At 46.8% G+C, this 15,348-nt stretch overlaps 1 protein-coding gene across 1 annotated transcript in view; it reads left to right on the top strand.

Annotated features, from left to right (window-relative positions):
- LOC110203184 (vascular endothelial growth factor receptor kdr-like) overlaps positions 1-15,348 on the top strand; it is a 220,866-nt gene that overhangs the window by 144,652 nt on the left and 60,866 nt on the right. The window contains 1 exon segment of the mRNA XM_078147996.1: positions 7,387-7,495. Within this exon segment, the coding sequence (XP_078004122.1) occupies positions 7,387-7,495 (109 nt within the window).

The raw sequence follows: 15,348 nt of genomic DNA, 5'->3' as shown, positions 1-15,348 counted from the left end.
AGAAGCTTACATTCTACTAAGGGAGACAACAGATATGTACACATATGTATACATACATGTATATATTACAAGTACATATATACATATACACACACATATATAAATGTACACACATACACATGTATACATACATATACATATATATACGCAAACCTATAAGTCCACATCCCTTTCATAAAAGGATTTGTTCTGTAAAACTTGGACTCGGTCAAAAGGCCCCACCCAAGGACCTAGAAGGCCACATGTGGGCTCCAGGCCACAGGTTTCCTACCCCTGGCTAGACCAATTGGGAGCCTATCCAAGTTTTCCATGGAAGAAGTAATGAACTAGGGTGGTAGCTATGGGGAGGTGGATTCAAGGCATGGTTTGGAAATATAATTGACAAGACCTGACAACTAATAGGGTGGGGGGGGCCGTGCTATATTCAGGCTGTGAATGTGGTTAATTGGGAAGATGGTGGTGTCCTCAACAGGAATTCAGGAAGTTTGGAGGAGAGGAGAGTTGGGGAGACAATGAGTTGTGTTTTGAATACACAGAGTCAAAGCATTTATATTGCTGGTATGTAGTGCCCACCGGGGGCACTTAACACATGCTTTGTAAATTGAATTGAATTGCTGACTGGAGATAGATAAGTGTTGTTCAGTTGGAAATGTCCACTAGATCAAAGATCTGTCTAGCTGGCTGACCTTAAGTGGGTAATGTCCCTTCTATGAGCCTCAGTTTACTCTTTTGTATGAAGGAGGTTATTTTTAAGGCCCCATCCTTCTCTGCATCCTATGAAATAAGGTCTTGTTCATCATGAGCCAACCAATGGAGGTGGAGTGGGGAAGACTCTTCAAAGGATTCCAGGATCATTGGTCAACCTAGAAGGGACCTTAGAGCCACTGAGTCCAACCCCTCCTTTTTAGAGGTGAGGAAATGGAGGCACAGACAGGTCACTAGACTTGCCCAGAGTCACACATCTAGTGTCTGAGGTAGGATTTGAATCTAGGTTTTCCTGATTCCAAGTAGTGCCCTCAGGACAGGCAGGAAAGGAAACACGCATTGATTAAGCACCTGCTATGTGCCAGATGCTATGCTAAACACCATATAAATATGACATCATTTGATACGGATTCTTGGAAAGAGTAAGGGTTTGGTTTTTAAAGGAAGGGGATTTTGAGATAATTTGGACCAGAGCAAGTTCTTAGGCAGGAGGGCTAGAAGAGAATGAGAGGGACAAAAATGTGTCTAGCCGTGCGCTCAAAGGAATCCTTCGTATTCATCATTCCTTATTAGAGAATAATATTCCATCAAGAGAGAAAACTCATGTGAAGTTACACAGTGAAGAAAGCAATACAAAAATAATAACATACCAAATGATTCTAACTAGATAAAGACAGCTACGAATTATAATAGCTGCCGTGTGTGTGTGTGTGTGTGTTGTGTGTATAAAATCACCTACTATGTGCCAGACACTGTGCTAAGTGCTTTACAAATTTGATCTTCATAACGACTCTGGGAGGCAGGTCTATTATGATCCCCATTTTACAGATGAGGAAACTGAGGCAGACAGCGGTAGAGCAACTTGCCCAGGGTCATACAGCTAGGACGTGTCTGAGGTTGGATTTGAACTCAGGCCTTACAGATTGGAGCATATCACTCTGTGCACTGTGACACCTCCAGCTGCCCTGCTGTAGCTAGGAAAAAAATTAATTGGGCTTGAAAATGGTCAGGACTTAATTGAAATGACCCTAATCTATAAACCCAATCAAGAAATACTGAATGAAGGCTGGTGACTCTCACTTTTGCGTTAGATAAAAAAGGAAGCAGCTTCTGAGCATCTGTGGAAATATCTGCTCCCTTTATGTAATCAGTTCTTTTGTGTTAACTGGCCAAGGGTGGCAATGGTTCCTTGTGGATATGTTCTGTGTTCTGGGCAAGTCAGCCATTGGGGACCAGATTTCCTTACACTGAGTCATGCTTCTGGGGGCTCTGTGACCCAGAGATGGCATTCTGTGGCGAACAGGCTGGGATGGGCGGGGACAGAAGCAGCAAGTGCCAGCCTCCACCTGGAGGCAGAGGGTGCCTTGGGTCACCTGTGCAGGGAAGGCTCTGCTCTTTCCACCCACAAAAAGGCCCTTAGAATAGAGAAGGTCAGGGCTGGGAGGGGCCTTAGAACAGAGAAGGTCAGGGCTGGGAGGGGCCTTAGAACAGAGAAGGTCAGGGCTGGGAGGGGCCTTAGAACAGAGAAGGTCAGGGGCTGGGAGAGGCTTTAGAATATGGGATGTGAAGGAGAGAGTTATTAAGCACTCATTAAGTGGTTACTGTGTGCCAGGCACTGTACTAAATGCTTTGCACATATTATCACATTTGATCCTCCAACAATCCAGGCAAGTAGGTGCTTTTATGATCCACATTTTACAGTTGAGAAAACTGAAGCAGAAAGAGGTGACATGACTAGCTCAGGATAATACAGCTAGTAAGTATCTGAGACTGGATTTGAACTCAGGCCTTCCTAAATCCAGGCCCAGTGCCAGAGATGGGAGGGGCCTTAATGGAAGGGATTCATCTCCGACACTCTTGATACCAACCTCAATGCTTTTTTCTTTCCACCAATTAGAATATTGGACCTGGAATGCATCTTGCCTTAGAATGCTAAACTTAAAATACCTGAGCTAGAAGATTTGCTCAGATCAAGTGGTCCTCTTTAATCTTTACAGGTATGGAAACGGAGGCCCGAAGAGAGACAGGAACTTACCCATGGTCACAGAGATAGTAATTAACAGAGCTGGGACTTAAATCCAGGCCCTCTGACTGTAGCATCAGGGCTCTTTCTATTGCCAGTGTTTCTGGAAAATATGGCAAGTCATAAAGCTAAGTTTAGGGGACCCTTTAACATTCCTTAACATGCCATGCTGGCACATTTCATAATCCTGGCCTAGGAGCTTCCCTGGGCTTCACCCACTGAACGTAGACTAAATTACACTTTGGAGGAGGTGGAGCTCAAACAGCACGATGTCATTTTCTAGTGTCCCACAATCCCTTTTTAAAGGACATGAGGAAAACTAACCTAGAAATCCAATCAGGAATTAAGTGGGTCTATGCCCCTGACAAGTCAGCCATAACTGTACCACTGGGGCTGATGACAGGGGGATAGAGCACTGGGCCTGGAGTCAGAAAGATCTGAGTTCTGATGCGGCCTCAGACACTTACTAGCTGTGTGACCCTGGACAAGTCACTTCACCCTTTTTGCTTCAGTTTCCTCATCTGTAAAATGAGCTGGGGAATGAAATGGCAAACCACTCCAGTATGTAAACCCCAATGGGGTTACAAAGAGTTGGACACAACTGAAAAAATGACCGAACAACGAGCTAATTCTGAAATCTACCCATCCTGCTGCAGTCTCTCTGCTGCCCTCCAATCGCCCGTCTCCATCTCTGTCTCCATCTCCAACTGCCTTTCAGGCATCTCAAACTGGATGTCCAGTAGACAGCTTCAATTAACTCATTATCTTTCCTCCTCAGCCCTTCCCTACCCTTCCCTGTTACCATTGAGGTCACCACCATCTTCCCAGTGCTTCAGGCTCACAATCTAGGAGCCATTCTGGACTTCTCACTGTCTCTTACCTGCACCCCCATATTCAATATGGTGACAAGGGCTGTCAATTCTACCTCCAGTAAGCCCCCTTCTCTCCTCCGACACTGCCCCCACCCTGGTGCAGACTCTTATCTCCTTGTGCCTGGACTATTGCAATAGCTGCTAGAGGGTCTGCCTGCCTCAGGTCTCTCCCCACTCCAATCTGCCCTGCATTCAGCCAGCAGTGACTTTCCTAAAGTGCAGTTCTGACCATGTCACTCTCCTGGAAATCAAACTCCAATGGCTCCCTATTACCTCCAGGGTCAAGTACAAAATGCTCTGTTTGGTGCTCAAAGCCCTTCATGACTCAGCCCCCTCCTACCTTCCCAGTCTTCTTACCCCTTACTCCCCTCCATGTACTTTTTGGTCCGGTGATCCCGGCCACCTGGCTGTTCCACCAAGAAGACCCTCTATCTCTCTGCTCTGGGCATTCTCTCTGGCCGTTCCCCAATGCTCCCCCTCCTTGGCCCTGACCACTGACCTCCCTGGCTTCCTTAAATCTCACCTAAAACCCCACCTCCTACAGGCAGCCCTCACCAAGCCCTCTTCATTTCAGTGCCTTCCCTCTGGTCAATATTTCCTTATGATCTTGCATAGAGCTTGCTTTGGATAGATTTGTTTGCATGTTGTGTCCCCCATTAAACTGTGAGCTCCTTGAGGGCAGAGACTGTACTTTGCCTCTTTTTGTATCCCTAACACTTGGCACAGTGTCTGGCACCTAGTAGGTGCTTAATAAATGCTCATTGAGTGACTGACTCATCTTCATCTTACTGATGAGCTGGAGAGAGATGAAGTGACTTGGCCAGGGTCTCACAGCCACTTCTCATCTTGGGTGGATCTGCTCCCAGTCTAGCAGTGACTCTCTCTGCAACTGTACAGACATCACGTTACAACTCACCTGATGATGAGCCTTTCTGAACTGGATAATTGACATACAGGCCATTGACAGCTCACTCTATCCATCTTGGTTGGACTTCCAGAGTTTGAATTCTACTGGCAGAGCCTTCAAGAAGCCAGTCCGCCATGTAGCACTAAGGGAGCATTTGAGTAGAAGGCAGTATGTGTTTACATCATAGCCTATGGTTGAGTTAGCTTTTGGTGCTGCCACATCACACTGTTGAATCATACTGAGCTTGCAGTCCACTGAGACCCCCAGATCTTTTTCCATATGAACCATCCTGTATTTGGGAAGTTGAGTTTTTAATCTAAGGGCAGAGCATCACTTTTGTCCCTTTTAAAATTCATATTAATAGCGTCAGCCCATTAGATTTGCCTATGAGAATGATTTTGGATCCAAATTTTATCATTCAGTGTGTTACTAGTGATCCTTCTCAATTTTTGTGTGTTCTGCAAATGTGATTAGCATGCCGTCTATGCCTTCATCCAAATAATTGATAATATAGAGTATGCTATTAATATATAATGTAATATATTAATATATAATGTGCTATTATATATACTGTATGTATTACTTTTAGGTGTATATAGAGATAGATGTATAGGTATCTATAGATGTGTGTGTGTGTGTGTGTGTGTGTGTATTACTTTTAGGTAGATTCTAAACTGGCTGAATGAACGGACCCAAACTGTGGCATTACCTACCACATGGCTCGCTCACTCTCTCTCTCTCTCTCTCTCTCTCTCTCTCTCTCTCTCTCTCTCTCCTCTCTCTCTTTCTGTGTCTGTCTCTCTCTCTCTCTCTGTCTCTGTCTCTCCCCTGTTCATAAGGAGAGCAGGAGCGCCTCTGTCAAATGCTTTGCTTAAGTCCAGGTATGCTGTGTTATCCCCTGGAGCCGCCAGTCTAGGAAATGAAGTTGGTCTAGCATGACCTGTTCGTGTCGGAGCTTAGTAATCACAGCTCCCCTTTCAAGATGCTCACAGACCATCCCTTTTAATAAAACAGTCTGGTGTGTTGCCAGCTCAGCAACTCAGTTCGAAGAACTCACCTTATTCCTTCTTTGGAAAATCTGGCCCAGTGGGCCCTTCTTTAGGCAGTATCTAACCCGCTTGTTCTCCAGACGTTTTTCAGGAGTTCTGATGGCATGAATGTGCCACTCAACAATTGTATCTGTCAGTTGTTTTGAAGCATTCTGGGATACTGTTTGCCTAGGCCAGTTTGTGGTGTATCTGCTGTTATCTGGATGTTAGAACTAGAAGAGGGCCCTAGAACGTAGGATCAGGACAGTAGCACTAGATGGGACCTTAGAACATAGGATCCAGGATGACGGTGCTGGATGGGGCCCTAGAACTTAGCATAGAAGATGTTAGAACTGGAAGAGGCCTTAGAATATTATTATTATTATTATTATTATCATCATCATCATCATCATCATCATTATTATTATTATTATTATTATTATTATTATTATTATTATTATTATTATTATTATTATTATTATGTTAGGCAGTGGGGTTAAGTGACTTGCCCAGGGTCACACAGCTAGTAAGTGTTATGTGTCTGAGGCCGGATTTGAACTCAGGTCCTCCTGAATCCAAGGCCAATGCTCTATCCACTGTGCCACCTAGCTGCCCCAAGGCCTTAGAATAAAGAATACTGAATGTTAGAGCTAAAGGGAGTAAAGAGAACACCTCATTTAATTCCCTCATTTAACAAAAGAAGAAAGTGAGACCCAAGAGGAAAAGTCCTGAATTTGAAGTCACAGGACCCCACCCCTTGTCTTCACTGCCTACTCCCCAAGATGGCTTCATGGCTGTAGCAGGGGCCCCTCAACTAGGCTCTCCGGAGCAGTCAGCAGTGAGTAAGAATGCTACCTTAGCCCTTTTTCATTTTGAGTGGGACCAAGTGAGTCTCGTAGGTTAAACAGGCCATGTGGGCCATGATCATCCAAAGCTCTCCATTTCTGTTGAGGCCTTCACTGTCTTTCCAGGCCCCCAAGTTCACAACTGCCATGTCATCCTGGATTCCACATGCACACCACCTCTACATCTGATCTTTTGCTAAGGCCTATTGATTTCACCTTTTTGACATCTTTCCAATATGTTCCTTTCTCTCCCCTGACACTGTCCCCACTCTGGTGCAGGCTCTCATCACCTCACACTGGACTATTGGAATAGCCTGCTGGGGGAGGGGGTCTGCCTGCCTCAAGTCTCTTCCCACTCCAGTCCATCCTCCAAAATCACCAAAATGGTTTACCCATTGCCTCTGGGACCCAATGGTATTTCATCTTTATCTTGACCTTTAAAATGTTTTATTATTTATGTGATTTTAGTATGTCCATGATGGTTAAAATAGTAGTATACATATGATTTATAAATAAGTAAATATATATAAGCTGGAGGCATGTATTCAAAAACATTTTACTAATGAAGTAAATGATCAAAAAAGTTTGGCCATCACAGGAAAAGGTAGGCAGTCCTAAACTGGGCTTCTGAGTACTTGGTACTTAGTAGGTGTTTAATAGATGCTTGACCGATGACTGATTGACTGACAGCTAGCTCAGATAACAAACTTTTATGGAATTATGGGAATTATTCACCTCCTTGAATGCCCTGCTGAAAATGATCTCTTATCTGAACTCAAGATAAGTAGCTACAATTCAGAGCACTATGTGAGGGTCTCACGTCTACTGAACTGTAAGCTTCTTGAGGGCAGGCATCATGTCTCATTCATTGTTGGATTCCCCTCATCACCATCAAGACCATTATTGACACCCAGTCCCATCCCGAGAGACTGTATGTCATTCCCATAGCCTGTGGTCAAAGCCATGGTCCTAACTGCAGCTTGCTTTTTCTCCCCTTCCTCCTCAGACCCTGAGTATGCTCACCATCACTTCTAGCACGAGCTCTGGTGTTTACTTCTGCACTGCTTACAACAAGGTTGGCAGGGACGAGAGAGTTATGAAGGTCTACGTCTCAGGTAAATAAAAAATGGGACTTGGGGTGTGTGCCAGGCAGAGGAGAATGGGCTGCCGCCTCTGCAGTGGGATTGCATTGCATCAGCTGAAATTGTACCACAGAGAGAATGACAGAGGGTACAGATTTCCAAGTTGGAAGGGAAGGACCCCAGAGGACATTTTATTGGCCTAATGAGGTGGTGACTTGTTCAAGGTCACACAACAAGGTGAAACATGAGAGCAGATCCTAGTCTCAGACTTGTGTCCTTCTAAATATATTATAATTATAAAATTCTTTGCCTCTTATGGAGCTCTTAGATTAAAGGCATTTTATCCCCAGGAGCCCCTAGTTAAAATAGAAATGTGGCCCAGTAAGCCATGATCAGCTATAAGTACCTTTGGAAGGATTGGTTCTTAAGAACTATATGGCTGGGTCCTCAAAGTGTAAACAAAGCTTTTAACACAGGTTATCAGATTTTCTCCTTATGATGACCCTGGGAGGTAGGTAAGGTAGGTACGTGTTTTTTTTTTTTTTAGGCAATTGCGGTTAAGTGACTTGCCCAGGGTCACACAGCTAGTAAGTATCAAGTGTCTGGTCTGAGACTGGATTTGAACTCAGGTCCTCCTGACTCCAGGGCGGATGTTCTATCTACTGCACCACCTAGCTGCCCCAGTAGGTACCTATTCTAAGGTCCCTTCAAGCTCTGATGTTCTCTGTTCCGGTGTACATCTTTTAGGGTCGCATTCTATGATGTTCTTCCAGGTCTGACATTCCCTGTCCTAAAATGCCTCCCAATTCTGCCATTCTGTGTTCTGGTCATTAGCTTCAATATTCTGTGATGCTCTGATCAATCCTCTCTTGGACTATAAAACATTTCTAGAGAGTAGAAAAGGAAGTGTGTAGGAATTCAATGCTTAAATAATAAGGTTGCCATACTGGGGGTAAGCTGCTTGGGATGGTGAGATTGAAGTGACAAAGTAGCCTGGCAAAGGGCCCAGGCAAGGCCAGGTGATAATTGTGGGGCCTCGGGAACTTTGAGCTTGGCCACCTGGAGGAGGCCAGGGTGTTTTAGGGTTGTTGGCTAGGACTCAATGACCATTTCCTAGAACAGAGAGTTCCATTTTCCAGGAGGAGAGGAATATGCCTCTCACATCTAATCAATTACCGAAGAAATCATGCCTGACTAATCTATCAGAATTAGTCAAGAGTAAGTAAGTGCAGAGATAAGGAAGAACTGGTAGATAACAGTTTATTTGAGAGGGCAGGAGTGTGCCAAGAAGCCTTTGTTAAGGTTCTGTACCAAAAGCTATTTTAAAAAGTGGATTCACCAGGGGATTGAAGGAATGTTTTGTTACGGACAGAGAACTGGCCTGAAGAAAGAGACACAGGGAAGGGATAAACAGATCCTTCTCTCCATTGAGAAGTGTAAATAGTGGGATCCTGCAGGGATTAGGAGGGGACTGGTCTTACTTAACATTTTTATAAATGATGCTGAAGAAAGAGTGAACAGCGAAACTCCCAAGCCTGCCAGTGACTCTTGCTAAGTCCTTCCAGGGAAGGAGATGCCCCACCAGCAGGGATCCATCCACCGCCCACAGAGGTCACAGGGCCACGGGAGGGGCCTCCGAGTGGCAGGTGAGCTTCAGGGGTCTAGCATCAGGGTTAGCCATGAGGGGAGACAAGAATACTCTGAGGTTGCAGGTCCGAGGAAGTGTTATGGGAAGCCCCGTTGGCTCTACCATATAAAAAGCGCCATCTTCAACACAAGCCTGGGAGGCAAGAGCTACAAATATGAACACCTCCAGAAGAAGAAAGGAGGGGTCAGAGAGGAGCATGGGATCCAAGATGTGGCCCTCAGAGGCCATCTAGGCCTCTTGCAGATAAGAAAATTGAGGCCTAGGGAATAAAGAGGGACAAAAGAGAAGGGACAGATTTGAGAGATGTTGTGAGGGTGGGATTGACTGGACGTGGTAACTGATTGGCTGGGAGAAATGAGGAAGAGGGGAGAGCTGAAGGTCACACTAACATACCAAACATGGGAAAACGGTGACAAGTGGCTGGGCCTCGGAGGAACGTTGGGCCAGACTGACGTTGAGATGCTGCTGGGCCATCCGGGGGGAGATGTCTAGCAGGCAGATGGGAACATGGGGCCAGAGCTCAGGAGAGAGCTGCAGTTTTGGGAGTCTTAATTCCTTTTGTACAGGCCAGTGAGCAAGTTCAATCCATCTTGCCTCAGCAGGTAGCTGTGCATTGACAAATGGCATTCGATGATTCCATGGCATCATTCAGTGGGATCACATTCAATTCACTTACACTCAACAGCATTACTTAAGTACTTACTCTATGCCACAGTAATTTATTTCATGACCTTCAGTAAGTAAGTGACAAAGTTAAAACTTGAACCCAGGTCCTCTGTGTCAAAATCCAGTGCTCTTTTCCATGCTACCTGGATCATGTCACTCAGTGAGAATGCAGAATGGATGGAGAGCTGGCCTGAGAGCCAGAAGCCCTGACTCTTCCTGGCTGGGTGACCCTGGGCAGGTCACTGAACCTCTTAGTGCTCTGGGCAGGTCTCTAAGACACCAAGTTGAAGAGAAGGTGCTGCCCTGAATTGGTAGGAGTGCTCTTTTTTTTTTAAGGCAATCGAGGTTAAGTTACTTGCCCATGGTCGCACAGCGGAAGTGTCCAAGACCAGATTTGAACTCAGGACTACAGGGCCAGTGCTCTATCCACTACACCACCTAGCTGTCCCTGAAGGAGTACTCTCATCTAGGAGTTCCTTCTATCAATGAAATCACAGATTCGATCCCTATGCCTATTTCTAGCCTCTACTGTGTGTCAGAGGATGGGGACACAAAGAGAAAATTGGCCTTGTCCTTGAAAAGCTCACATCCTGATGTATCTAGTGATCACATGGTCTGCCACAACTACATGGTCAGTGTTATTGCACATTGAGTGATCCACTGGTCTGTCATGAGCAGTTTGAAAAGAAAACAGAAAACAGAAAAAGGCCAAGTACAGAAGAACATGGAGAACTTAAGCTATGATTCACAGAAAGATTTGTGCTCATTTTGGATTCTTCTTTTTTTTGGAGGGGGGAGAGTAGGAACAAGGACCACCTGCACCTGAGATTCCAATATAGTCAGGAATTCCCAGTGTGGGGTCTCCTTCCTTCAATGTAGAGCAGCGCCTGGTCTACTGGGAAGCATTGAGAAGTCTCCCAACTCTGAGGCCCCTGTACCATGTCTTGTTGGCTGCCGTTCTAAAAGGAACATAGAAAATAGGGGCAGGTTTTGATCAAGAAAATTTGGGTTCAAGTCCTGCTCTGTCACTTTATGAAGGTCTGAAAATACATTGCTTCTCTCCTCTGGGCCTCACTTGCTTTATGTGGAAACTGAGAATGTTGGATTCGTTGACCCCCTGAAATCCCTCCAGGCCCTAAATCTGAAAAGCCTCTAATTCCCGCTAAAGCTCACGTTCCTTCTTCTGGGTATGCCTGAGAAGGAGACATTATTCCCTGGGACTAGATATGTGTGACTTGGCTTATCACAAAATGAATCATCACAGGCCCTGTTGAGTGATATTTTATGGCCTAGAAAAGATGTTTTTCCAGGAGGAGTATTAGGAAAGCCTCCGTGGTTGTACAATCCCACCCCCTGGCCCTGGGCCCAGCCCCTAGAGTGCTGCCCCCCAGCTGCCTGCTGCCCCTGCCCCTAGCTATGGTCGTTAGGATCCAGATGGAAATGGGCTGCAGTTGCTCCATCTGGGACTAGGCCCAGATCTTGAGAGTTAGAGGCACTTCATTTCACACTTGAGGAAACTGAGGCCCAACAAGTTGACCGACTTATCCAAGGTCAGAGGAGGCACTCCAGAGAGGTGGACAAGGATGGAGTTTCGGTATCCCAGTATTCACAGTCCCCTTGGGGCCTATCAGGAACCCGAGCTTGTGGCCCAGTATACAATGCCCTTTATATGCCTTAGGTCACTTGATCTTCCCAGTCATCTCTCGAGGCAAGCAGGAGAGGGATTCTTATTCCCATTTGACAGATGAGGAAACTGAAGGTCTGTTCCAGCTCGGTCCTCAGAGGCTATGGAGTTGAGCTTTTTAGAAGAGCCTCACAGTCACGTTCTACCTTCATCCAATGCTGGATCTTTTCTTGGGGGCCAGTGACCACCTTTTCCTGCTCCTCCCAGCATCTCATCACATGCTTGGAGCCAAGTGGCTGTGAGCCTAGGCCAAGGCTGGTCCTCCGTGGCCCTGCAGAGGGAGACAAGGCTCAGAGAGAACAGGGTATGGGTGGGGGGTTTTGGAGGGAAGGCCGAGAGGATCTCCAAGGGGCTGCTGAATCCTCCAGCAAAGTTTATAAAGACCACGGTTGCTCCTGGGGCACATGTGCCTCCTGCCCCTACCTCTTACCCTCCTCTACCTACTGACCCACACTGCCGAGTCTGAGGCCGAGGCTGAAGGGAAGAGTGCTCAGGCCTGTCTAGAAACAGAGGCCCATTAAGGTGACAAGACCTGGAAGCAACTAGTCCCACCTGTCCATTTTATGGGGGAGGAAAACTGAAGCCCTGGGAGGGGAAGGCACTTCCCTAATACGAGATCCTAGATATAGACTTGGAAGAGACCTCAGAGGCCATGGGGTCCAACCCCTATTTGACAGAGGAGGAAACTGAGGCCCAGGGAGGGAAAGGGACATAGCTGGGACTCAAACGCAGGGCCTCTGACTCCCAACCCATCATCGAGGCAGATGGTAGCACAGAGCATGGCACCCGGAGTCAGGAAAACCTGAGTTCAAATCCAGCCTCAGACACCTCCTAGCTATATGACTCTGAGCAAATCATTTAACTGCTCTCTGCCTCAGTTTCTTCAACTGTAAAATGGGGAATAATAGCATATAGTACCTGTTATAATAGGCACAATATGCACCTACCCCTCAAGGTTATTATGAGGATCAAATAAGGTCATATTTGTAAAGGGCTTAGCACACTGCCTGGTACATGTGATATATAAATGCATTTATGTAATATATAAATAGGTACAGCTAGGTGGGGCAGTAGATAGAGCGCCAGGCCTGGAGTCAGGAAGGCCTGAGTTCAAAACCGGCCTCAGACACTAGCTGTGTGACCCTGGGCAAGTCACTTAGCCCTGTTTGCCTCAGTTTCCTCATCTGGAAAATGCAGTGAAGGAAATGGCAAACCACTTCGGTAGCTCTACCGCGATTCAATCCCTATGCCTATTCCTAGCTTCTACTGTGTGTCAGGGGGTGGGGATACAAATGACCCCAAATGGGGTCCTGAAGAGTCAGACACAACTGAACAAGAACAATTGGTTGGTCTCTGTTGTCAAGAAGCATATTCTAAAGGAATTCTGGTTCTGCAGCATTTCTCCATGGTGGCAGAGTCTAGCCTGACCTACACTTGCCAGCCAGTCACTGGGGTTGCCTGTTCTTCCCGGGGCTAACCAAGGTCTGCTGTGGAAAGCCTAAAAGGCATTACCTCATTCGTTCCCCTTGTCTTCATCTCCAGATGGGGCCCCCCAAGACTGAGTGACATGGTCCATATGGGTTTCCTGTTGTCAGCTCCCCAGTGCTTACCATCAGACTTAACCCGGATCTTCCATCTGAAGTATGGCCAGCAGGGACCCTCTTAGTACAGGCCCACGGGCAAGGGGGAAGAGAGGAAAGAAAACTGGTTTTCATCTAATTCCTTTCCAGGCGTTGGCTGAGAAGGTGGCCCCATTCTCCCCCCACCCCCCATCCCTTGACACTTCATGGATATCCAATTTATACAAAAGTTGCTTCCATCTCTTTGCATACTCTTGACATGTTTGCAGGGCACATAGAGTCTGTGTCATCTCAGCCCATCTCCCTGTCTGGCCAAGAGTTAACAGGGCTGTCCTGACATGGTCGGAGGCAGAAATCTGGAGGGGACAGAAGTTTTCAATTAAGGCAATCTCCAAGCAAAGCCCAGGAAATGAAAACCAATTATTTCCTTGTAAATACAAATGGAGTCAGCCTTCCTTTCTGCTTTCCTCTGTTGACTGCTCATCGGGTAAGACTGCACGGCCTAGTCTTGGAACAGAGGAGAGGAAGCCCAAGTGATGAAGACCCAGGGCAGCTTCTTTGGGCTGGGCCTGGGATGGGGGAATTGCACTGCAGACCAGTGAGATAGAGGGCCTGTGGCTAACAGTTCAGGACCTGAGGTGGCCCCTGAGCCCAAGCCCCGGCCCCAGCCCAAGTAGGCTCTGTTGGTAGGGCTCTTTCTTGTGCTTGTGACTCTGGGGTCCCAGCATGGGAATGAGCAGGTGGGCTTAGCAGAGGTGGGCATGTGCCCATCTGGGTAGACTGCATCCAGTGTGGGTTCTATGACCTTTCAGGTTCCCTTTCAGCCCATGGGGTCCAGGGAGTAGGGGCTTCTCTGCCTAATTCAGGGCAAGGCAGGGCAGTTGTCACCCTCCTCCTTTTCAAATCAAAATGAGTAGCAAAAAGAGCCCTGACTTTGGAGGGACCAGGTTCAAATCCTGCCTCTGTTTACTGTCTGTGTGACCCAAGGTGAGTCTTTTCCCCTTCCTGGGCCTCAGTTTCCCCCTCTGTAAAATGAGGGGGTTGGATTAAATGGCCTCCAAGGTCCCTTCCAGCCCTAGACCCTGTGATCCTACCTCGTATCTTGGGATCACAAAAACCCTGGAGTGGAAAAGAAGGGCATAAACATGGCAACTCTTCCATCCCCAGAGCCCTGTGCTTGGGAAGAAACAGGCCATGTGACCCACACCCCTGGAGATGGAATGTGTTTCTGATCGACAGGCAAAAGCCACTTCTTTTGAAGGGCTCCCTTTGTGCCTGCATCTTTTAGGAACACATACATAGTGAGTATTGCATTGTTCCAACCATCCCCTTCCCTCCCCACTACATACCCCCCCCACACACACACTTTACCTGTAATCAGAAGCACGTGCTTAATATTGGCTTTGTCACTGACCTTGTCTGAGTTACTATTATGTTTCTTTTTTATGGCAAGTGATATGAAACAGGGGTTAAGCCCCATGCCCTTAAGGAAGATTTCCCCAGTTCATAGAGGCAAAGCTATTGTGAGCCATCTCAGCCGGCCTAGTGATTTGTCAGTTGTAGCTTAGAGGAGGTGAACAGGAGTCTTCCATACCCAGAGGCCCTCAGTTGCCTTTCACAATCCCTCTTTGCTGTGCACCTGGGTGCATCCCTTCCCCAGTGGTGGTTATTGGCCTCATGAATGCTCTGGGCAGGGTCCCAGCTTCTCTGGGGAAGATGGCATGAGGGAGGGGCATGGCACAGAAAATTGCCCAGGGCCTCTGGTTTTTATCTCCCAATTCATGAGATGTTCCATGCTATCCATATGCCTCTGGCGGGGATTTACTAGGCAGCCTTTGTAGTACTGGAGTACCATCACATATAGAACAGAAGGTACTTTCTAGCTGACCTTTGCTTTAAAAGTCACTGTATGCTTACCTCCTCCTCTAGTTCTTCATCTCTGATGCTTTTTGAGGCTTGGGCTAATGGATTCTATTTACATCGAAGCTGGCCCCGTATTTGGGAGAGCAAGGTTGGCACTCTCACCAAGATTATTGGCAGCTCCTGTATCAAGGCCCAGTGGCCCTGCTGTGGCAATACAACACACCCCAGCTGGTTCCATCAACTCTGCCAATCTGAGTGTGGGCTATGTGAATCCTTAACTGAAAACCGCACTGTTTGGGAGTTGAGACGATTAGAGAAAGCCAGCATCGATTCTGGAGCCTGTCAATGCCAATGATCAAATACAGCAGCTGGGTCTTGCATTGCTGGATGCGATAGTTCACGATCGAGATAAATATTGGCAGAATGAAAAATCAAGCCAACCTGG

The sequence above is a fragment of the Phascolarctos cinereus genome, unplaced genomic scaffold, assembly GCF_003287225.1.
Source record: "Phascolarctos cinereus isolate Bilbo 61053 unplaced genomic scaffold, phaCin_HiC Scaffold_8;HRSCAF=390, whole genome shotgun sequence".
Taxonomy (NCBI): domain Eukaryota; kingdom Metazoa; phylum Chordata; class Mammalia; order Diprotodontia; family Phascolarctidae; genus Phascolarctos; species Phascolarctos cinereus.
Note: the sequence above shows the minus strand (reverse complement) of the source record. Positions and strands in the feature narration are given on the sequence as shown.